At 46.7% G+C, this 21,045-nt stretch overlaps 2 protein-coding genes across 3 annotated transcripts in view; one reads left to right on the top strand and one right to left on the bottom strand.

The window, feature by feature from the left end:
* The window catches only part of SELENOI (selenoprotein I), a 51,575-nt gene extending 37,488 nt beyond the window's left edge, over positions 1 to 14,087 (bottom strand). For both annotated transcript variants that reach the window (XM_049784484.1, XM_049784485.1), the window contains exon 1: positions 13,972 to 14,087. In XM_049784484.1, coding sequence (XP_049640441.1) covers positions 13,972 to 14,028 — 57 coding nt within the window. In that variant the 5' untranslated portion in view covers positions 14,029 to 14,087. The remainder of the gene's footprint in view (positions 1 to 13,971) is intronic.
* A 22-nt stretch (positions 14,088 to 14,109) lies between these two features.
* ADGRF3 (adhesion G protein-coupled receptor F3) overlaps positions 14,110 to 21,045 on the top strand; it is a 31,731-nt gene continuing 24,795 nt past the window's right edge. Inside the window, exon 1 of the mRNA XM_049784676.1 lies at positions 14,110 to 14,263. Within this exon, the coding sequence (XP_049640633.1) occupies positions 14,110 to 14,263 (154 nt within the window). The remainder of the gene's footprint in view (positions 14,264 to 21,045) is intronic.

The following is a 21,045-nucleotide window of genomic DNA, read 5'->3' as shown; positions in this document are numbered from 1 at the left end:
CCACCGCCTGGCCCCTCAAAAGTCGTCTTATACACCGGAAAATATGGTATGTGAAATGCCAAAAATCAAATTAATTTATATCAAGTTACTATATGGAGCCAAAGAGTATGGATGCAAGTATTCCGGTTCAATCCCTGGCACCTCCAGGTCCTAGAACACAGCCAGGAGTGACCCTTGAGCACAGAACAGAGGTAAGCCCTGAGCAGCACGGCTGTGGCCCACAAAGTCATTGTAGTCATTCATGCTGGTAGTTTTCTGATGTCTAGAAATAACTCTTCCTCTTTTGGGGGAGGGTCACACCGGCAGTACTCAGAGGTTACTCCTGGCTCTATGCTCAGAAGTCGCTACCGGCAGGCTTGGGGTACCATATGGAATACCAGGATTCGAACCTGGGTCTGTCCTGTGTTGGCCTACAGCTGTGCCATCACTCCAGCCCCATAACTCTGTCTCTTGATTTAGATGGTGGTCACCCGGGTGGTATACATGTGCCAAAGCTCATTGAATGATGTAAGATCTGTGCGTATATAATGTCTATCTAAAAAAGAGAGGGCCAGATGATAGTACAGCTGGGTGTTTGCCTTGCACACAGCCAAGCCCGGTTCAATCCCCAGCATCCCATATGGTCTCTTAGGCCTGCCAGGAGCAATTCCTGAGCGCAGAGCCAAGAGTTAACCCCTACGAGCCATCTGGTATGACCCCCCCCCCCGAAACAAAAATAAATAAATAAGAAAGAATAAAATGAGTATGAGGATTTCTGTGTGAAGACATGTGGCACTAAAGCATTGGGAGGTGAGAGAATTAGAGGCCAAGTTAAGTCCCCTTCCAGGTGGAGAGGACAAAATATACAAAGACCACAACACTGGGAATATTTGAAATGCTGGAGGAAGTTCAATGCAGCTAGCACTCAGGGGGTCAAGGAAGTGTGGTGGGAAATGAAAGGCACAGACAAGCAACCTCAGCAGGACCAGAGTAAACTTGGGAGTTTCTACTAAACCAGAGTCATACACCAAGTACAAGGGAGAGAATGGACGAGCGAGTACAAATGGAAAGACCAGTTGGAGAGTCATAGTACAACAGGCAAGACATGACATGACATGACATGAAACAGGTCACACTAAAAGCAATACTGAACTTTCTAAATTACTTCTCAATTATGCTGTAAAGAGGCTGCTTTTGAGAAGAAAATGAAAAATATGAGTCAGGGCTGGAGTGAGACAGTACAACAGGGAGGGCATTGGGGGGTAGGGGTGGAGGGTTAGTGGTACACACCCAGCAGTGTTCAGGGCTTACTCCTGGCTCTGTACTCAAGAATCACTCCCCAAATGCTCAGGAGTGGTTATTAGGGGACTATATAGATGCCGGGGATAGAACCCAGGTTGGCTCCTGGCAAGGAGAATGCCACACCCAGTGTATTATTTCTCCAGCCTCCATTCTGACTTTCTAAAAATTTATTTTCAAAGTTCTTGAGTTCAAATCTTCTGTTTTTTAGGTAAAGAGCAAGACAGCAACAAAGAACTGATTTTTAAGTCACAACTGAATTCATTCCGTGAAGCACTGATTGCTCAAACCATCTTTCTAGGTGTCTCTACAATGAAATAATCCGATGTTCAACTTCCCAAGAACTCAGAAGACATGGCAACATTATCTCATCTTCCCCAGAACAGAAAATGTTGGGAGTATCATCTGGTGCCAGGGTCAGACCCGGTGAAGCTCAGTGTGTGGTCTGGTGCTGTGGTCAGATAGGACAACGCTCATTGTGTGGTTCAGTGCTGTGGTCAGAACAGTGATGCTCAAAGTGTGGTCTGGAACCGAAGTCAGACCCTGGTGCCAGGATTCAGGTCTCAGTCACGTTGGGGTGACAGTCTTCACAGCAGCACAATCTCATGTGCGCTAGAATCCTGAGTGAGTTCCTCAGCACCTGGCATTCGAATCTTCCAGGCATGGCACTTCATGCTCAGAACACTGGAGTACCAATATTAAGATTCACTAGAGCTGAGCAATAGCATAACAGGTTGAGCATTTGCCTTGCAAGTGCCTGACCTGGCTTCAAGCCCTGGCACCCCACATGGTCCGCTGAGCCTGCCAGGAATAATTTCTGAGCACAGAGCCAGGAGTAACCCTTGAGTGTCGCTGAGTATGGATAATGAGTAAGGGGCGATAAAGACCAAGAGGATGGCTTCTTACATTGATCCTTTCTGCTCTGTCACCAGGTAGAAGCCCCAAAACCTATCTGAATGTCTGCAAACAAATGAATACACACAGGGACTGTCTGGCATATTAAAGCAGTGATCAGTGTGACAAGTGACTCCCTTCACTAAATCTACCTTCCCCAGAGCTAGCCCACAGCAGCCCCTGAATTCACTAGGAAAAGTTATCTACTCTCCACGTTGTTTGGATTTACAAAGCTTACTGTTTCCAAAGGACAATACTATCTGTCCTCTTATTTGATATATAAGATGAGTTCGATTAACCCTCCCCATTTTACAAATCAAGCACCCATAAAATTCACAAATGAATATAGCAAATAAACAGCTGTAAGACCTTTCTGAGTCAGCTCTGAAGACTCGTGTAGAACTGACCACCTTCTTTCCAACCAGACCACATCTCTGACCAAACTGCCATCAAGGGTCAGCTAGATTCACTGACATGCCCCCCAAACACTTTTTTTACGGCTTCCTACTTGTGGCCGGCACATCCTAAGGTTGGCCAATGAGTCCCAACCCCTCCGAGAAAGCAAACTCATTTGTGAGACTTCATTCTCGCCTCACGGGCCAGAGCTAGTGACTTGCTTCCAACCAATGAAATAGAGCAAAGGGGAAGGTTGATTAGAAGACACCACACAGCAGAGGTGACAAGGGTCACCTTCAAGATCCAGTCCATTCTGGTGACCCATCTGAGCTATTTGCAGAGATTCCTGTGGGGAACCTAGCAGTCTTGTCTCTACAATCACAACAACCCCAGTTCTGCAGACCAAATGGGCTTACATAAGGACCCCAACCTCCCAGATGCAAACACAACCTGGTTGACACCTCCCTTGCAACTGTGAGGTGCAAACTCCTAGAGCCAGAGGTAAATGGAAGGTAACAAATGTCTGCCACCTTTTATCACCAGTCCCTGCTCACCTGTTAGCCAGCATGAAGATACCATCTCATTTTCATAAGTGAATCTGTCTGACTCCTCCCAATCAGAACTACCTGTGCTTGAGTTCCAACAAGACTGCGACAGAAAGAAAGCTAGATGCTACCCCTTCACATTTCTGTAGTTCTGCTTTATTAGCTGTCCTCCAGACTGCTGGGTAGTGGAATGCTGCTTTGAAAGGTGGTTCTTCACTTTTTTTGGAGGTAGGAGGGCACACCCGAAGGCATTCAGGGGTTACTCGTGGCTTTGCACTCAGAAACCGCTCCTGGCAAACTCAGGGACCATGTTGGATGCTGGGGATCAAACCCAGGTTTGTCCCCAGGTTGGCCATGTACAAGGAAAATGCCCTATCATTGTGCTATTGCTCCGGCCCCTCCACATGCAGTTTTTATAAACTACACTTCCACAACCCCTCAGCTAGAAGAGAGCACACTGCCAACAAGTGACAACGTGGACTAATGCTTAGCTTAGCAAGTTCTCCCTAACTGCTAGATATTGTGCTAGATAAAATCCACTAGAACACCCAACCTTGGGGCTGGGGAGGTGGCTCAAAGGACTTTGCATGCAAGAGGCCAAGTTCCAGCCATAATACCTCCACCTATGGCTCATTAAACACGGCCAGGAGCTACCCCCAAGCACTGAGCCAGGGGGAGCACCAGGGTAACATTTCAATATGGCTCTCAAATAAAACATTTTTAAATACCAAGCACATAGACACCAGGCCTAAACTTTAAATGCACACACGGCAAAAATGGACTGCTAACGCTGAGCAGAAATTTCAAGTTTCTAAGAGTTCATTTTTAACCAATGAAAAACCTTAAGAGCCACACCCACCAGAGTCCCAACACCCAAAAGATCTCCTGAGCACTGCTGGGAGCAATCCACCAGGCACTGCTGGGTGTGGCCTGAAAACCATTTTAAGAGAAAGTAGGAGAGCAAGAACACACCCACAGAGATCATGACTCAGTGGGTAATGAGGTCTCACTGCTGCAAATCTAGTCATTTATTTCTGCCAACAAGTCAGAGAAGAAAAGGGTGGTGCGAGAAGCTGGCAGAAGTGAAAGTAGTGAGGCAAGAACAGGCAGGACATGATGATGAACAGGTCTGCTTGGGAACTCCGCAGGATAGAAGATAAGACAAAAGGAAATGGAGATTCTGAGGAATTCAGACTATCAAACACTGGACAGAACACAGAAATCATGCTGAGAGTAGCACCTAGGAAGATTCTGTCTTTGGTGTTGGTTTACATTATTTAATAAAGGGAAAGGCCAGAAGCCAAAATCTATGGGTGGGATTCAAACTAGATCTGAGTAATTCTTTGCATCTATCCATTCAGCTCCCACCTTTGGCTTCCTTTCCTAAAACACCTTTCCCACGGCGCCCTATCTGGGACATGGGAACATAGAATATCCTTGTGAATATGGGTATATTCACAAGTGGGGATCATTAATGTCATTGTTTTTTATTTCCTTAACACCAATAAAATCACTGTGTTGAATAAAGAAACTGTTGTGTAGGAGCTGAAGCAACAGTACGTTGTTTACCTTGCATCCAGCTGACCTGGGTTCAATCGTCTACATCTCATATGGTGGAGTGATCCCTCAGCACAGAGTCCAGAGTAAGCCCTAAGTACTGCTGGGTGTGGCCCCAAAAAATGGAAGGAAGGGAAGAAGAAAATAAGAGAAGAGAGAAAGGAAGGAAAGGGAGAGGAGAGAATGGGAGGGGAAGGAGAAGAGGGGAGAAAAGGCCAGAGGGACACTATAATGGAAAGGGCACTTGCCTTACACATGGCTAATTTCACTCAGCATTCCATATGGACTCCTGAGCCTGCCAGAGTGATTCCTGAGGGCAGAACTAGGAGTGAGCCTGAGCATTGACTGGCAAATATGACCCAAAAAATGAAAGAATGAGGGGCCAGAGCAGTGGCGCAAGTGGTAGGGTGTTTGCCTTGCATGTGCTAACCTAGGACAGACCAAAGTTCGATCCCCTGGCATCCCATATGATCTCCCAAGCCAGGAGCAATTTCAGAGTGTTTAGCCAGGAGTAACCCCTGAGCGTCACCAGGTGTGGCCCTCCAAAAAAAAAAAAAAAAAAAGGAAGGAGACTGTCAAATGGTCCATATGTACTGGGAAAATTCTTTTCTTTCTTTTTTGTGGGGGACATGAGTGGAGAGGGATTGAGAGGAAATTTCTAAGCAGTGTCAGGAGGTACATAGGCCCCACCAGGAACAACTTCCAGCCAACATAGTCGGGAAATTCAATGCAAAGTACAGAGATTGCTGCTGCTAGGACCATGGGTGCTGGGGAAACCAGGCCACTGGACTCCTTTCAGAGCTCCACTGGCAATGCTAAGGAGAACCATGTGGTGCCCAGAATGGAACCCTGGGGTATGTTAAGCCAGTGTCATAATCAGTACACTATCTCCTCCTGGCCACGAGACAAAGTATTTCTACATATTTAAGCACCATTGCAAGTTAGAAAGAGAGGACTGTATCAGTGAATTGATATTTCTGAGAAAGAACCAATTAGCTTGCTCCAAATATAACACAAGGGCTGGAGAGATAGCTCAATGGGCTAAGAACATGTTTTGCCTGCTGGTTGCCAGAGACTGGCACTCTCCTATCCCTTCAAGCATTGCCAAAAGCAACCCTGGAGCACAGTGCTGGCAGTAGCACCTGAGTACCGGTGGGGTACAGCTCCAAAAAAGGAAACAAAAAGAGCATCTAAAGAGGTAATCTCTTCCCCCACTCTCTCCCTCAATCTCTCTTTCCTCACCCCTGCCAAGTATACTTTATTCTTTCTATGAGACATTTGTAAGCCTTCTAAGACCACACAACACTTTTCCAGCTTTATAGGTGGGAGCAGAGTCCTCAAATTGATTCAAGGAAACTCAAGTTAAACTCAAATTAATTTATGCCTGAATTAATTAGAACGCCTTTATGTAATACCATAATTAACGCATTGCAGTTAGCTTACTTACAGTCCTCACAAATGGAAACCCAAAGATAAAGGATTTCTCATGTTTAGGCCAGGGATATAGCTCAGTGGTAGACCTCAGGCCTCTCAGAAAGCTCAGAGTTCATGTCCCATCACCACACCAAAAAATTGCTTCCCCCCCTCATGTTTCTACTGTGGCTCAAGAATAAAGTCCTCTACAAAATCATTACAAAATAATCCTCTAATAGGATAATCCACCCACAAATGATATTTCTTGACAACATCAAGTTTGGAAGCCTTGGAGGCGGTTTGAGTGGTAGAACACATGTCAGGCGTATGCAGGGCCCTGGCTCCATCCCCAGAAGTGCATGGTGCCCTGGCCAACACCTGGAATGTAGGCCCAAACACCTCTGGATCAAGTGGATTGAGAACCCTTATGTGGCCCCCCCACCCCAACAATTTTAAAAGGAGCATATGGTTTAGGGGAGATGAATTTGGTTTTGATACCACATCTGTGGGATTATTCTGGGCACTGTGTTTATACGTGGTGGGAGAGCAAATCAGGTGGGAAGACTACCTAGAGTAGCAGGGACCAAACTAGGATCAGGTTTGCAACACAAGTGTCCTACCCACTGGGCTATCTCTCCAGCCTAGCATCAGCTCCTTAAACATTTTCCCTAAGGGACTCTAATGGTAACAGTGCTTAATCCATAGAAACACTAGCCTGCACTAAGATCCAGGCCTTTCCAGATGGTTCTCCAACAGGTCTCCTGTCTCCCCAGTCACATCTCCTGCACTGAACTATTAGGCCAACACATCTAACTTCTGTGCCTCTCAGGCCCCAGAGCTTCTGCACTCCATTGTCCCTTGCTCTGTTGGTGCGGATCAAGACATTGGTGGCAATTTCTATTTAACTTTTATCCTTCTAGGCTGAGCCCTGCTCCTTCTCCTCATCCCCTCTCTGAAGACCTACTCAGTGTTAGTGCTCACAGTTTGGAAGCAGCACCCTTCTTTCTACAGCACCCTGCACGGACCCAACTGCCTTTATTGACTATTTTTCCCCGTATTTACTTGTCCCTATGCCACAAAACAGGGTTCCTTGAAGACAAGAATTTTAGCATTGCTCGACTCTGTAGCGTCAGTGCTTCGCCTGCCACAGAGTAGATCCCAGAAAGGTTTATTCAATAAACAACATCTGATAGGATGAAGCAGTCTGGGTGAAGGCCGGATTCTAGTTTGTTGATGCTACAAATCGAATCGTCAGTGCTATGAAACTGCGATCTTTTTCCAAGTTGCAGTCTCTCTTTCCGATCTCTTATTGCAGTATCAATGAATTCACAACGATCACAATTCCTATCATCAGGTTGCTGTCTGATGGTCAAGTTAACTGTCAGAAGAGCAGAAATCAACTAACCTTAAAATTACATTCTCTCTAGACCAAAGGAGAGAGAGTTGACAGAACACTTTCTCTCTGAAATACAATGATACAATTTGAAACTACCTGCCACACTATCAGGTAAAACTAGCCTTCCCTCAGTGAGATCAGGTGACCCACAATAGATGTCTAACCCTCAGATAAGAGGTGAAGTTCATGAACAAAGAAAAACCTGTGGAAGGAAGGAAGAAGAGAGGAGGAATGGGAAGCTTCAGGAGACTTGTGGCTGTCTGAAGGAACCTTCGCAAGCCAGCAGGCAACAACAGCAGTTTAACCTCTGGCATCCTCCCAAAATACAAAATATCCTTCAGGTACCGGATACTTCAGAAGATGGAAAACAGTTTCCTTTCCCACTCTTCAAAAATAGTTTGTACTGTTGGATACTTTCATTCTTTCGCTAAATATTTGTTGAGTGCCTCCAGAGTTCCTGTGCTAGACTTTGATCGTTTAGAACAAGATAGGTAGAGGCCCTGTTCCTCTCCCTCCAGGGTTCATTGGCTCGAGAGAGCACAACTAATTGTGGAATCACCTTCAAGCACCATGGAGAATACAAGCATTAAAGAAAGCATGGAGACCAGACTCTGGACCATGCTTTCTTCTGGACTGAAAATCAATGGCCTGACAACTTGTCTGCAGTAACTACAGAGACCTAATTACCACTGGACAGGTACCTCCCCCCTTTTCAGCTGTTATTCTGAATAACTGCCAGGTTTCCAACTGTAGCTCTCAGATGTACCTCTAGGGAAGATAGAAGAAATTAAACTCGCTCGAAAGTAATGTTTCCACAGGCTGCTTTTAGCGCCCCCATTTCCCCTACCCCGCCGCACCCTCCGCCCCCATTATCTCTTTGCTGGAGATACAGGGGGCCAATTCAAGGACTAAACATCTCTTGAGTATTTGGAGCCGCTACTTTAATTCAGTAAGCATTTACAAAGCACTTACTGTCAAAGGCGAGGTAATGGGAATGTGTGGAATCTTCAGAAGCCAAAGCTCTCTAGGCAAAATTCACATTCCTTCCAAAGAAAATGACCCCTGGGGACACCTTGGGCTCTTTGAATTCGTATATTTTCAATAGGAACAAAATACCAAGTGAAAAACCCTCTAGGAAGAGGTTTAGGTTATGAATGTGTGCTCCCCCTCTGAAGAAAGGGCTCATTCTGACTAAAGTAATAACCAGCTATTTGCGTGATCACTGAACACTTGCTAAGCTGACCTTTGTTTTCCACGATGATAGAAAATCTGCTGTCAGACACAGGAACTGAGTTCGATAACAGAAGAGAAGTAAAGATAAGCAGAGAAAAAAAATCACATTAAAAATGCCTACAAATTGGGCCCGGAGAGATAGCGGTTGGTTCGATTCCCGGTGTCCCATATGGTCCCCTGTGCCTGCCAGGAGCTATTTCTGAGCAGACAACCAGGAGTAAGCCCTGAGCAACGCTGGGTGTGGCCCAAAAACCAAAAAAAAAAAAAAAAAAAAAAAAAACCACAAAAAATGCCTACAAATTAGGGCATCTATCTAGTTGGGCATACAACTGCAGGAAAGACTACTTGCAAGAAAAAACAAGTTTCCTCTTCCCAACATTGCTGAAACGAAGCAGCTATTCTAGTGGCACTTACCGGGTAAGGCAGAGCCTTGTGCGAAAGTTTCCAGCAAATAGTTGCAATACAGAAAGAGCAGAAAGGAGTAAGGTTGAAACTAAACAGGAACTACCTAGGTTAATAATCTTCTTTGATAAAAGTTGTCAAGTTCTGGACAAGGGCACCTAAAAGGCTCTGGAATGTTTTTAAAACACATTGCCCAGTAGTAGCACAATACTGCCTTAAAGTCGAGGAATGTAGAGTAATATACTGCCTGACTTAATAAGGTCCTCTAGGTTTTCCAATTCAAGACCAACTCTAGGTTTGCTTATTTCTTTCTGTTATTGATTCATTCCACAAATGTTTACTGGAGAACTAGCACATCCAGTGAACATGGTGCTCTGGCTATGGTGGGCCATAAGACAGTCAAGCCACATCTAACAGAGTGAATTAATTCCACAAAGAAGCCGAAGGTGCATTGAAAGCACAATAACGGGGGAAAAGAAACTTTAGGATACCCTTCTCTGTGAAAGCAGCATTCAGACTAGGATGTGGGCATAATCAAAAATGGGAAGGGGCATGCAGTTCCTAGAAAACATACTATTTCCTGATGATGTGAAAAAAAAAAAAAAAACAAAAAAAAAAACAGGTGGGAATGGAGGAAAGGTGACAAGGCTGGAGGAACAGACACTGTCAGTGGCAGGACAAGATGGCAAGACAAGGCTCTATCAGATCAGTAAGATCCCTGGGGGGCGGAGAGATAGCACAGTGGTAGGGCCTTTGCCTAAGACACAGAAGGACAGTGGTTTGAATCCTGGCATCCCATATAGTCCTCTGAGCCTTCCAGGGGTGATTTCTGAGAATAGAGCAAAGAGTGACTCCTGAGCGCTGCTGGGTGTGACCCAAAAACAAAACAGAGCCCTGAAGATCAGATGATGAATTTTTTACTTTTACTTCGTTTTTAGAGCAATAGGAAGTTTTATAAATAAGACAAAACCAAGAAGAGTACTTTTAAAATTTGTTTTCAACTGTATTTTTCTTTTTTGGTTTGGACACCACGCCCAGTGGAGCTCAGGGGCTACCCCCAATACCCATGTACTCCTGCTATAATGATCAAGAGATCAAACCACAAAGCATGTGGTACAGGCCCTCTGAGCTATCTCCCCAGCTGGACATGAGTCTCTATAGAAAAGATCATCATTATAGAACTGGGTGTGTAACAGAACTGGGTGTGTAGCATTGTCTTTCATGTGTGTGGTCCTGAGATGAATTCCCAGCACCACAGAAAAAAATAAATCAATAAAGAGGTCACTGTGAAAAACAGGAGAGGGTTTATGCAGAGAAGCAATAGGATCTGCTAGTTCTTTTTATTTATTTATTTTGTTTAGTAAAAGATTACTCTGAAACCCAGAGAAAAATTTGGAAGGGAAAAAGCAGATGTGGGTGAGCGAATAATCCTGTGCTTGAACAACAAAGCAGTAGTAGAACATAAACAAACTACTGAGTATATATCCACTTTCCACACTGATACTGAGTGAGAAAATATACACTAAAGAGAAGCTCCAGAATTCCTAAAAGACGAGGGGCCCAATCTTCTCAAAGAGGTATGGCGGAATGAAATCTGCCCTCTGCTCATCTGGGTTGTCTAAGGTCTTCCCCAAAAAAGTAACTCTGTAGGGGACCCTCACCAACACTCCCTCAACCAAGATTCCAAAGCCTACCATGACAGTAAGATCCTGTGCAGAAAACCACCCTTCCCCTTCGCTGGGGTCTTCCTCCCAAACCTCCAGCCTGCTCCTGGGAAACGCGCCCACCAATCCCCAAAGGAGGGATCAGAAGAACACCTCGAGAAGATCCAGGTTATCAAACACACGAGAAGTCTAAGGAAAACCTCACGGCCAAGAAGAAAGAAGAATCCAGGAGCCAGAGGGGCAAACTATGCCAAAATGCGGTTTCCTGGATGAGATCCTGGCACAGAAAAAGGACCGGAGTGTGTGTGTTTGTGTGAAAAACGTTGAGCCAAAGAGGGTCCCTGGGGCTCCCTGGTCGTGGCACATCCAAGAACTCATCCACCAAGTTAGGGAACTGGGGGAAACTGCAGGTGGAGGCGGTGGGGTTCCCTCCCCCGCCCTCCCCCAAATGCAGTCACTTTGCCTTGCACACCCAGCGAACCACTGCAGGCTGCAGGGCCAGCAGCACACAATGCACCCAGGAATTCGGGGACAGGCGGGCTCGGCTGCAAGAGGAAGAAGCGGGGAGTGCAAGCCGGGATGAAAGGTTATTCCTCCTGCCCATTTTCCAAGCTGGGGACACCTGGCTTGGGTGGGCGCAGCCACTCCCCGAGAAAGCAGGCAGCCAAGGAGGAAAATTCCGAGCCCGCATCTCTCCATCCCGCTGCTGCAGGCCGCTTACATGCTCCCAACCCTGCACACAATCTTGCAGAAAGACAGAGCCTGTCAAGACCAGACAGCAAGAAACGGAGGTTTGGAGGGGCGAGGAAATCATAGCACCGGAGTGATGTCGGTTTGCAAGTCCCCCCAAAAGCCGAAGCACGCCTGCCTGCCTTCCAAGAAACCGTTCCTTCCAAGAAGGCAGGCTTGGGGCCCGGAGGGATGGCACGGCGGAGAGGAAGGCGTTTGCCTTGCGTGCAGTGGCCAACCTAGGAGGGATCAGGTTCAATTCCTGGCATCTCATAGGGTCTCCCCGGCCAGCCAGGAGTGCTAAAGCCAGAGGTAACCCCTGAGCGCCGCTGGGTGTGGCCCAAAAAACCAATCAATCAATCAATCAATCAATCAAAAGTTTAAAAACATAAGAAGGCAGGCTCTCCCGCCTCCCTCGGACAGGGGAGAGGCGTGCACCTTGCACTGTAGGGGCTCGGCAGTCACGCCCTCTTCCCCTTCAGCCCTTCCCCTTCCCCTTCCAGGCCTCAGCCTTGGCCTCGGATGCCCAGGATGCCAAGGACCGGCTGCATGGGGGGCTGGGGGAGGGAGGGAGGGAGGGAGGGAGGGAGGGAGGGAGAGAGAGAGAGAGAGAGAGAGAGAGAGACAGAGAGAGAGAGAGAGAGACAGAGACAGAGACAGAGACAGAGAGGGACAGAGAGGGACAGGGAGAGCAGAGGAAGAGAGAAGAGAGACATAGAGGAATAGAGGAGAGAGGACCAGAAAGAGGGGAGACAGAAAGAGGAGACAGGAAGAGAGGAGAGGAAAAGAGAGAGAGGAGACAGAGAGAAAGAGAGAAGAAAGAGAGGAAGAGAGAGAAGAGAGCAGAGGACGAGAGGTAGAGAGGAAGAGAAACAGCGAGAAAAGAGAAGAGAGACAGAGAAAGAGAGGAGAGGACCAGAGAGGAAACAGAGATAGAGGGAGAGAAAGAGTGAGGAGGGAGAGACAGAGAGAGATGAGAGAGACAGAGATAGGAAAGAGACACAGGGGAAGAGAGAAGAGAGAGAGAGAAAAGAGACACAGGAAGAGAGAAAAGACAGAAGAGAGACACAGGAAGAGAAAGGAGAGACAGAGGACGAGAGAGAAAAAGAGGGCGACAGAGAGGAAGAGAGACATAGGAAGAGAGAGGAGGAAAAGAGACGGAAAGAGGAGTGGGAGAGAGAGAAGAGAGACAGAGAGAGGACAAGAGAGAGAGGAGAGAGACAGAGGAGAAGAGAGATGAGAGAGACAGAGACAGGAGAGAGACACAGGGGAAGAGAGAAGAGAGAGACAGAGAAAAGAGACACAGAGGAAGAGAGAGAAAAGACAGAAAAGAGAGACACAGGAAGAGAGAGGAGAGACAGAACGAGAGAAAGGGGGGAGACAGAGAGGAAGAGAGACACAGGAAGAGAGAAGAGGAAAAGAGACGGAGAGAGGAGTAGAAGAGAGAGGAGAAACAGAGAGGAGAGAGACAGAGACAAAGAGAAGACAAGAGAGAGAGGAGAGACATAGGAAGAGAGGAGGAAAAGAGACGGAGAGAGGAGTGGAAGAGAGAGGAGAGAGACAGAGAGAGGACAAGAGAGAGAGAGGAAAGAGAGACAGAGGAGAAGAGAGATGAGAGAGACAGACAGGAGAGACACAGGGGAAGAGAGAAGAGAGAGCAGAAAAAAGAGACACAGAGGAAGAGAGAAAAGACAGAAGAGAGGCACAGGAAGAGAGAGGAGAGAGAGAGGACGAGAGAGAGAGAGAGAGAGAGAGGAGACAGAGAGGAAGAGAGACATAGGAAGAGAGGGGAGGAAAAGAGACGGAGAGAGGAGTGGAAGAGAGAGGAGAGAGACAGAGAGAGGACAAGAGAGAAGAGAGAGACAGAGGAGAAGAGAGATGAGAGAGACAGAGACAGGAGAGAGACACAGGGGAAGAGAGAAGAGAGAGACAGAGAAAAGAGACACAGAGGAAGAGAGAAAAGACAGAGAAAAGAGACACAGGAAGAGAGAGGAGACAGAAGACGAGAGAAAGAGTGGAGACAGAGAGGAAGAGAGACATAGGAAGAGAGAAAAGGAAAAGAGACGGAGAGAGGAGTGGGAGAGAGAGAAGAGAGACAGAGAGAGAGGAGAGAGACAGAGAGACAGAGACAGAGAGACAGAGGCGAGAGAGCAAGCGAGCAGGGCGGGCGAGGGTGCAACTGCACCCGGGGAAAAGGCTCAGGCTGCGGGAGGGAGGGAGCGAGCGAGCGAGAGTCGGGGTGGGGGCCCCCAAAAGCAAGCCCGACCTGCACTAGAACTCCAGCCAGGGCTGTGCCAGCACCCTCGACCCACCCGGGCCCGTCCCCCCGGGCGACAGAGACAGAGGCAGAGGCAGAGACAGAGAGAGGGGACCACGCGGCACAAGGTGACACGGGCGGGCGGGCAGAGCGAGCCTCGCCCCCGGGTGATGGGCGATCTTGGGGTCCCCCCGGGGCGATCGCTACCTTGTACTTGTCGAAGCCGGCCAGCTGCTCCGAGCTCACGTACTCGTAGCCGGCCATGGCGAGCGACGGCGCCCCCGACTCCGGCGGGGCCACCCCAGCACCGCGTCCGCCTAAGTCAGCCCGGCGCGGGAGGAGGATATGGGCCGGCCCCGGGGCGTCAAATTAAGGCCGCGCTCCGCCCACCGCGCACGCGCCGGCCGCTCGGGCCACTTCCGCCGCCGCCAGCGCGCAGGCGCGGAGCCGCACTCTGCCCCGCCCACCTCGGAGGCGGGTGGTGGAGTCGGTTCTCAAGGTCCGCCCCCTTACGGAGGAGTAGGCCAATCAGCGAGCAGAAAGCATAGACACGTCCCGCCTTCCCGGGATTCCCTGTCTTTTCATTCGCCGGCGTCAAGTTGGGTGAGCGGAGGGAAAAGCGAGAGGCGAGGTGAAAGGTCATTTCCCAGAGGGCTTTGCTGCTCCTCGTCGGTCCGGGAGGGTTTTTGGTGCTGTCAAGTTTAAGACTAGGTCTCCCGCCTTTCTCAACACCCGTTTTTTTAAATTTTTTCTTTATTTAGTTTTTATTTCATTTTTTAAATTTATTTTATTTTAATTTTTATTATTTTATATGGTTTTTATTTTTATATAATTTATTTTAGTTTTTATTTATTTTTTTTTTTTTTTGGTTTCTGGGCCACACCCGGTGATGCTCAGGGGCTACTCCTGGCTGTCTGCTCAGAAATAGCTCCTGGCAGGCACGGGGGACCATATGGGACACCGGGATTTGAACCAACCACCTTAGGTCCTGGATTGGCTGCTTGCAAGGCAAACACCGCTGTGCTATCTCTCCGGGCCCTATTTTTGATATTTTTAATTAATATCTTTATTTAAACACCTTGATTACAAACATTATTGTACTTGGGTTTCAGTCATGTAAAGAACACCCCCCTTCACCAGTGCCACATTCCCATCACCAATGTCCCAAATCTCCCTCCTCACTGTACTCTAGACAGGCTTTCTACTCCCCTCATTCATTCACATTGTTAGTCATTCATTCACAGTGTAGTTATTTCTCTAACTGCACTCAAATCTCTGCGGTGAGCTTCATGTCGTAAGCTGGAACTTCCAGCCCTCCTCTCTTTTGTCTCTGAAAATTATTGCAAGAATGTCTTTTATTTTTCTTAAAACCCATAGATGAGTGAGACTATTCTGTATCTCTCTCCTTCTGACTTATTTCCCTCAGCATAATAGATTCCATGTACATACATGTATATTTTATATATTTTTAAATTTTATTATGTATTTTTTATTTTATATATTTTGGGGGGGGTTGTTTTTGATGTGGGCCACATCTAGTGGTGCTCAGGGGTTACTCCTGGCTCTGTGCTCAGAAATCCGCTCCTGGCAGGCACTGGGGGGTTGGGGGGAGACCCTATGGGATGCCTGGATTCAAACCAACGTGGGTCCTAGAGGTCGGCCTCTTGTAAGGCAAATGCCCTCATTACTGTGCTGTCTCTTTGGCCCCAACACCCACTTTTTTTAATTTGGGGTATAAGCGGGTTATATCAGTTCAGCTAAGTTTCAGGAACAAGGTTTAGTCAGGTTGGGAAGAAGGTGAAGAAAAAAGGCTTTGTGCCCAGCCCCCAGAGCCCTACAGGCTTGGGGTAACTCGGTGGGCACGATCCAGGGTTCGAGAAATCGGTGGAAGTTTCGATGGGAGAGATTTTGCTGTCTGCAAAGGGGTATTAAAGGGCAATGGGGACACAGGCCGCAAGTCTGCAGAGGGAGTGAACCTTGGACCGCTCTGTCAACACTGCTTACAGTGCTGCCAATATTGCTGCCAAGTTCCCAGGTCCGATCCATGAAAGGCCCTGACCTCCAGGCTCCAGGAGTGCCTGCAAGCGCCTGCGAGAATTGTCTTTCCTGATCTGAAAAAAAAATTGCTGCTTGATTAGCGTGTATCACTGTAAATGAAATTAGTAGCAATAGTTGCTACTTTATTTTTACTTGTTTTTAAATTTGGCACCTTTATGCAGCAAAGTTCACTTCTGTCACCAACAAGAGTTGCCTATATTTTTTCCTCCTTTGCTGATTAGGAAATAAGAAATTCATAGTTCTCTACCCCAGATTGCATCATTACACGGGAAGAGAAGGTCAGCCTCAAATGCAAAAGACTTCTTTGTTATGGGAAGTCACTTATCTTTCTGAGTCTTTGAAACTAAGGTGGTTACTTTTGGACCAATCGTGTTCCTTACCTGCTGTCATTCGACAGATACTTGCTGGAAAGTAAAAATGTGCCAAGTGTAATTATTTCTACATACATCTTATATCCTGAGGTTATTGCATGGTAATCCACATAAACTATCACTATACTTGATGTACAGTAGTTTTTCAATCAATTTGAGTATTTGGGGGAGCACAGTGGGTAGGGCATCTGCCTAGCATACACCTGACCCATATTCAATTCCTGGCATCTCTATGGTCCTCTGAGCCTGCCAGAAGTAATTTCTGGAGGCCAGAGAGATAGCATGGAGGTAAGGCGTTTGCCTTTCATGCAGAAGGTCAGTGGTTCAAATCTTGGCATTCCATATGTCCCCTGTGCCTGCCAGGGGTGATTTCTGAGCATAGAGCCAGGAATAACCCCTGAGCACTGCTGAGTGTGACCCAAAACAACAACAACAACAAAATCAGAAGTAGTTTCTGAGCACAGAGCCAGGAGTAAACCTTGAGCTCCAACAGGTGTGCCCCCCCCCAAATAATAATAATAAATTTGAGTATTTTTTCCTCGTTTGTCCTAAGGAAAGGGTTTCTTTTGTTGTTGTTGTTTTTGGTTTTTTTGGGGGGGGGGCCACACCCGGTGGCGCTCAGGGGTTACTCCTGGCTGTCTGCTCAGAAATAGCTCCTGGCAGGCACGGGGGACCATATGGGACACCGGGATTCGAACCAACCACCTTTGGTCCTGGATCGGCTGCTTGCAAGGCAAACGCCGCTGTGCTATCTCTCCGGGCCCAAGGAAAGGGTTTTTTGGGTTTGGTTTTGGTTTTGGTTTTGGGGCCACCCAGGGCAGCCCTTTGGAGTTACTCCTAGCTCTGTGCTCAGAAATCGCTCCTGGCTCCTGGGTGGCCACTGCTGTGCTATCCCTCAGCCCAGGATTTGTATCTAATGCATCTTAATCTTTCTTTGGTCCTCTTAACTGTGACATACATAGTCCTATGAATGAGTCAAGATTTTTGGATGGGCTGTGAGAAAGCCAGCTTTGAGGATGGAATGGAGCTACTTCACAGTGCTATTGCCCTGCTAGGTTTGTGACTCGACAGAGCACATGTTTCACATATATTGCTCTGCAAAACAAAAAACAAAAAAAAACTTTTTTTTAATAGAACTGAGGATCTTTTTTTTGTTGTTGTTGTTTTTGTTTTTGTTTTTGGGTCACACCCAGCAGCGCTCAGGGATTACTCCTGACTCTATGCGCAGAAATCGCTCCTGGCAGGCTTGAGGAACCAAATGGGATGCCAGGATTTGAACCACTGACTTTCTGCATACAAGGCAAACACTTTATCTCTATGCTATCTCTCCAGCCCCAGAACTGAGGATCTTGAGAGATAGTATTACAGGTAAAGTCCTTGCCTTAGTTATGGCTAACTCAGGTTCAATCCTCAGCACCACATCTGGTCCCCAGAACACCACCAGGAGTGATCTCTGAGTACAGAGCCAGGAGTAAGCCCAGGGCACTGTTAGGTGTGGCCCAAAAGCAAAATTAAAAATAATCAAGTGGGGGGCCGGGAAGGTGGCGCTAGAGGTAAGATGTCTGCCTTACAAGCGCTAGCCAAGGAACGGACCTCGGTTCGATCCCCCGGCGTCCCATATGGTCCCCCCAAGCCAGGGGCGATTTCTGAGCACATAGCCAGGAGTAACCCCTGAGTGTCAAACGGGTGTGGCCCAAAAACAAAAAAACAAAAAAAAAAAAAAAAAAAAATAATCAAGTGGTTGCCTAGTTATTTAAGGCAATGCTGGAATAAGAGTTTTGGTCATCAAACTATTTTTTCCCTCCCTTTTTGGGTCACAGTAGGTGGTGCTCAGGGACACCTCCCTGCTTGGTGCTCCATACTTGCTACAAACAAGATCATGCAGCACAGGGGATTAGAACCAGTCTCTCAGCAAGGCATGATTCTTCCCTTTGAACTCTCTACCTCTCAAGTTCTATCATCCCATCGCTTCAAGTTTCTGCATCTTACCACAAAAGGTGTTAAAAAAGGAAACTCGGGGCTGGAGAGATAGCATGGAGGTAAGGCATTTGCCTTTCATGAAGAAGGTCATCGGTTCGAATCCCAGCATCCCATATGGTCCCCCGTGCTGCCAGAAGCAATTTCTGAGCCTGGACCCAGGAATAACCCCTGAGCACTGCTGGGTATGACACAAAAACCACACACACAAAAAAAAAAAAGGAAACTCATCAATAATTTTTTTGTTTTTTGTTGTTGTTGTTTTGTTTTGTTTTGCTTTGCTTTATTATCCTCTTTCCTTCTTCTGTTGTTTTAGCAGTGACTGGGCTCATCTTGTGTTGGTGCTCATACACTTCTTCTAGGCTTTTGGGGTCACACTCAGGCTTGTGAGTTGGTCCTGGAGTTTGGCCTTGCTGGACTCACACTTCCTCTATTGCTGACCTATCTCCAGGTTCCCAATTCCAAATTCACCTGTTTTTTTTTTTTTTTTTCATCAAAACTGGAAAATAAATAAGAGAAGAGCAGAATAATGTAATTAAGTAACTTTTTTTCTTCAAAAATAGATTCCCTGGGACTAGAAAATAACTTAAAGGTCAGGAGTATACATCAGAACCCCTAAAAGACCCTTCCTCTCCCAGTATTACTCTGGGACGAGTTGCTCCCTTATTTTTCACCCCCAAAAGGAAATTCCCTAATAGCCAAACCTCAAGTGATGTGTTTGTTTCTGGTTTGTAGCCACAACAGGAGTTATTCCTGATTGCATTTAGGAATTATTCCTTATGCTCTGGGGACTATATGGAATGCTGGGGTTTAAAGCCCATGTAGGCTACATGCAAGGTACCCAATGTATTATCACTCAAGCCCTAGCAAGTGAACTTTTGTCTCTGTTTTGGTTTTTCCATTTATCAAACATAATCCTACTCAGTAAGAATGAGTGAATTAAGTACAAGTTCAGCAGTTGTCTTTATCAACAGAAAAAACAATGGCTGGAGCAATAGCATACTGAGCAGGGTGTTTTGTTTGCACACGACCAAACCGGATTCAATCCCCAGCATCCCATATGGTCCCCCAAGCTGTCCGGGAGTGATATCTGAGCTCAGAGCTAGAAGTAATCCCTAAGCACCACCAGGTATGGCCCAAAAACCAAGGGAAAATTTTTTAATTAACTGTCTGCCAAGTATTGAGACTGAGCTCAAATTAATATTGCCTTGTACTTTCTTTCCAAGATGGCTAAGATGTCATCATCTGATACTCTGTGATTCGGAAACCTAATGTATATCAGGCCATTTTTGTGCTCTTCATCTTGGTATACTAAAACAGAGAAATCTGTAAACATGCCAACTAAGAGAGGCAATGTTACAGAGCTGAAGGACCCAGCAACCTTGTGTAATATGAGCAAAAATAAAATTACAGGTTGGGGCTGGGGAGATAGTACAGCAGGTAGAGCACTTGCCTTACATGCAACGGACCCAGATTCAATCCTTCGAATCCCATATGGTCCCCTGAGCACCACTAGAAGTAATTGCCTAGTATAGACCCAGGAATCATTCCTGAACATATCCAGGTATAACTCAAAAATCAAAGAAATAAAATTACAGGTCTAGTTACTTATCTGGATTCTCTATGTACTTGTCATTCTTGTTTTGAAGATGAGTAATTATTCTATTATAGTCATTACTCATGAGCATGAGTGTTAAGTAAAAGGAGTATTTTTTTAATTGCTATGACAGCCACACATCGTGTTTGGGGCCACTAAGGGCATCCTGCTGGAGGGGGGGGGCAAGTGGTACCAAGCTATTGAACTTGAGACCTCCACCACTTGAGCCATCTCGACTCTACCCCATAATGATCATCTATGAAACTTTGAGAACACTGGAGTTGAGACAAATGGTTACTTAGTTGTGGTGTGGTCAGTATTAACTGTAAAACCCAGAAACATGCAACCACAGTGTCAAAAAAAAAAAAGAAAAGAAAAGAGAGGGCCGGAGCGGTGGCACAAGCGGTAGGGCATTTGCCTTACCCACGCTGACCTAGGACGGACCACAGTTCAATCCCCTGGCATTCCATATGGTCCTCCAAGCCAGGAGTGATTTCTGAGTGCATAGTCAGGAGTAACTCCTGAGTGTCACTGGATGTGGCCCCAAAACCAATAAATAAATAAATGAGAAAGAAAAAAATAAAATGCCTGCCCAAAAGGCAGGCGTGGGAAGGTAGATGGGAGGGAAACTGAGGGCATTGGTGGCGGGAAATGTGCACTGTACTGCAAACCAAAGTGTCTAAAAGTGGAAAAAAAGAAGAGAGAATGGGGGGAGATTATGCCCCACAGACAGGGAGGGGAGAGAGCATGGGGAGGGTGGGAGGGAAACTGGGGACATTGTGCAAGAAAAATACACTGGCTGCTGTACATTGAAGGTTGTTGTACATTGTATGACTGAAAGTCAATCGTGAACAGTTTTTTTTTGGTTGGTTTTTTTTTTTATTTGTTTGTTTTGATTTTTGGGCTACACCTAGTGGTGCCCAGGGATTAGTCCTGGCTCTGTGCTCAGGGGTTATTTCTGGCTCTGTGCTCAGAAGTTATTCCTGGCGAGCGGAGGAACCATATGGGATGTCAGAGATTGAGCCTAGGTCAGCTGCATGCAAGGCAAATGTCCTACCTACTGTGCTATCACTCAGGCCCCAATTGTGAACAATTTTATCTGTGGAGGGAAAAAACTGTATTATGAACAACCTTGTAACCACGGTCTTTAAAAATATGTATAATTAGGGGCTGGAGAGATAGCACAGCAGTAGGGTGTTTGCCTTGAATGCAGACAACCCGGGAGGGACCTGGTTCAATTCCTGGCATCCCATACGGTTCCCCCAACTTACCAGGAGC

This window comes from Suncus etruscus, chromosome 12 (assembly GCF_024139225.1).
Source record: "Suncus etruscus isolate mSunEtr1 chromosome 12, mSunEtr1.pri.cur, whole genome shotgun sequence".
In the NCBI taxonomy this organism is placed as follows: domain Eukaryota; kingdom Metazoa; phylum Chordata; class Mammalia; order Eulipotyphla; family Soricidae; genus Suncus; species Suncus etruscus.
This window is presented reverse-complemented; position numbering and strand designations above follow the sequence as displayed.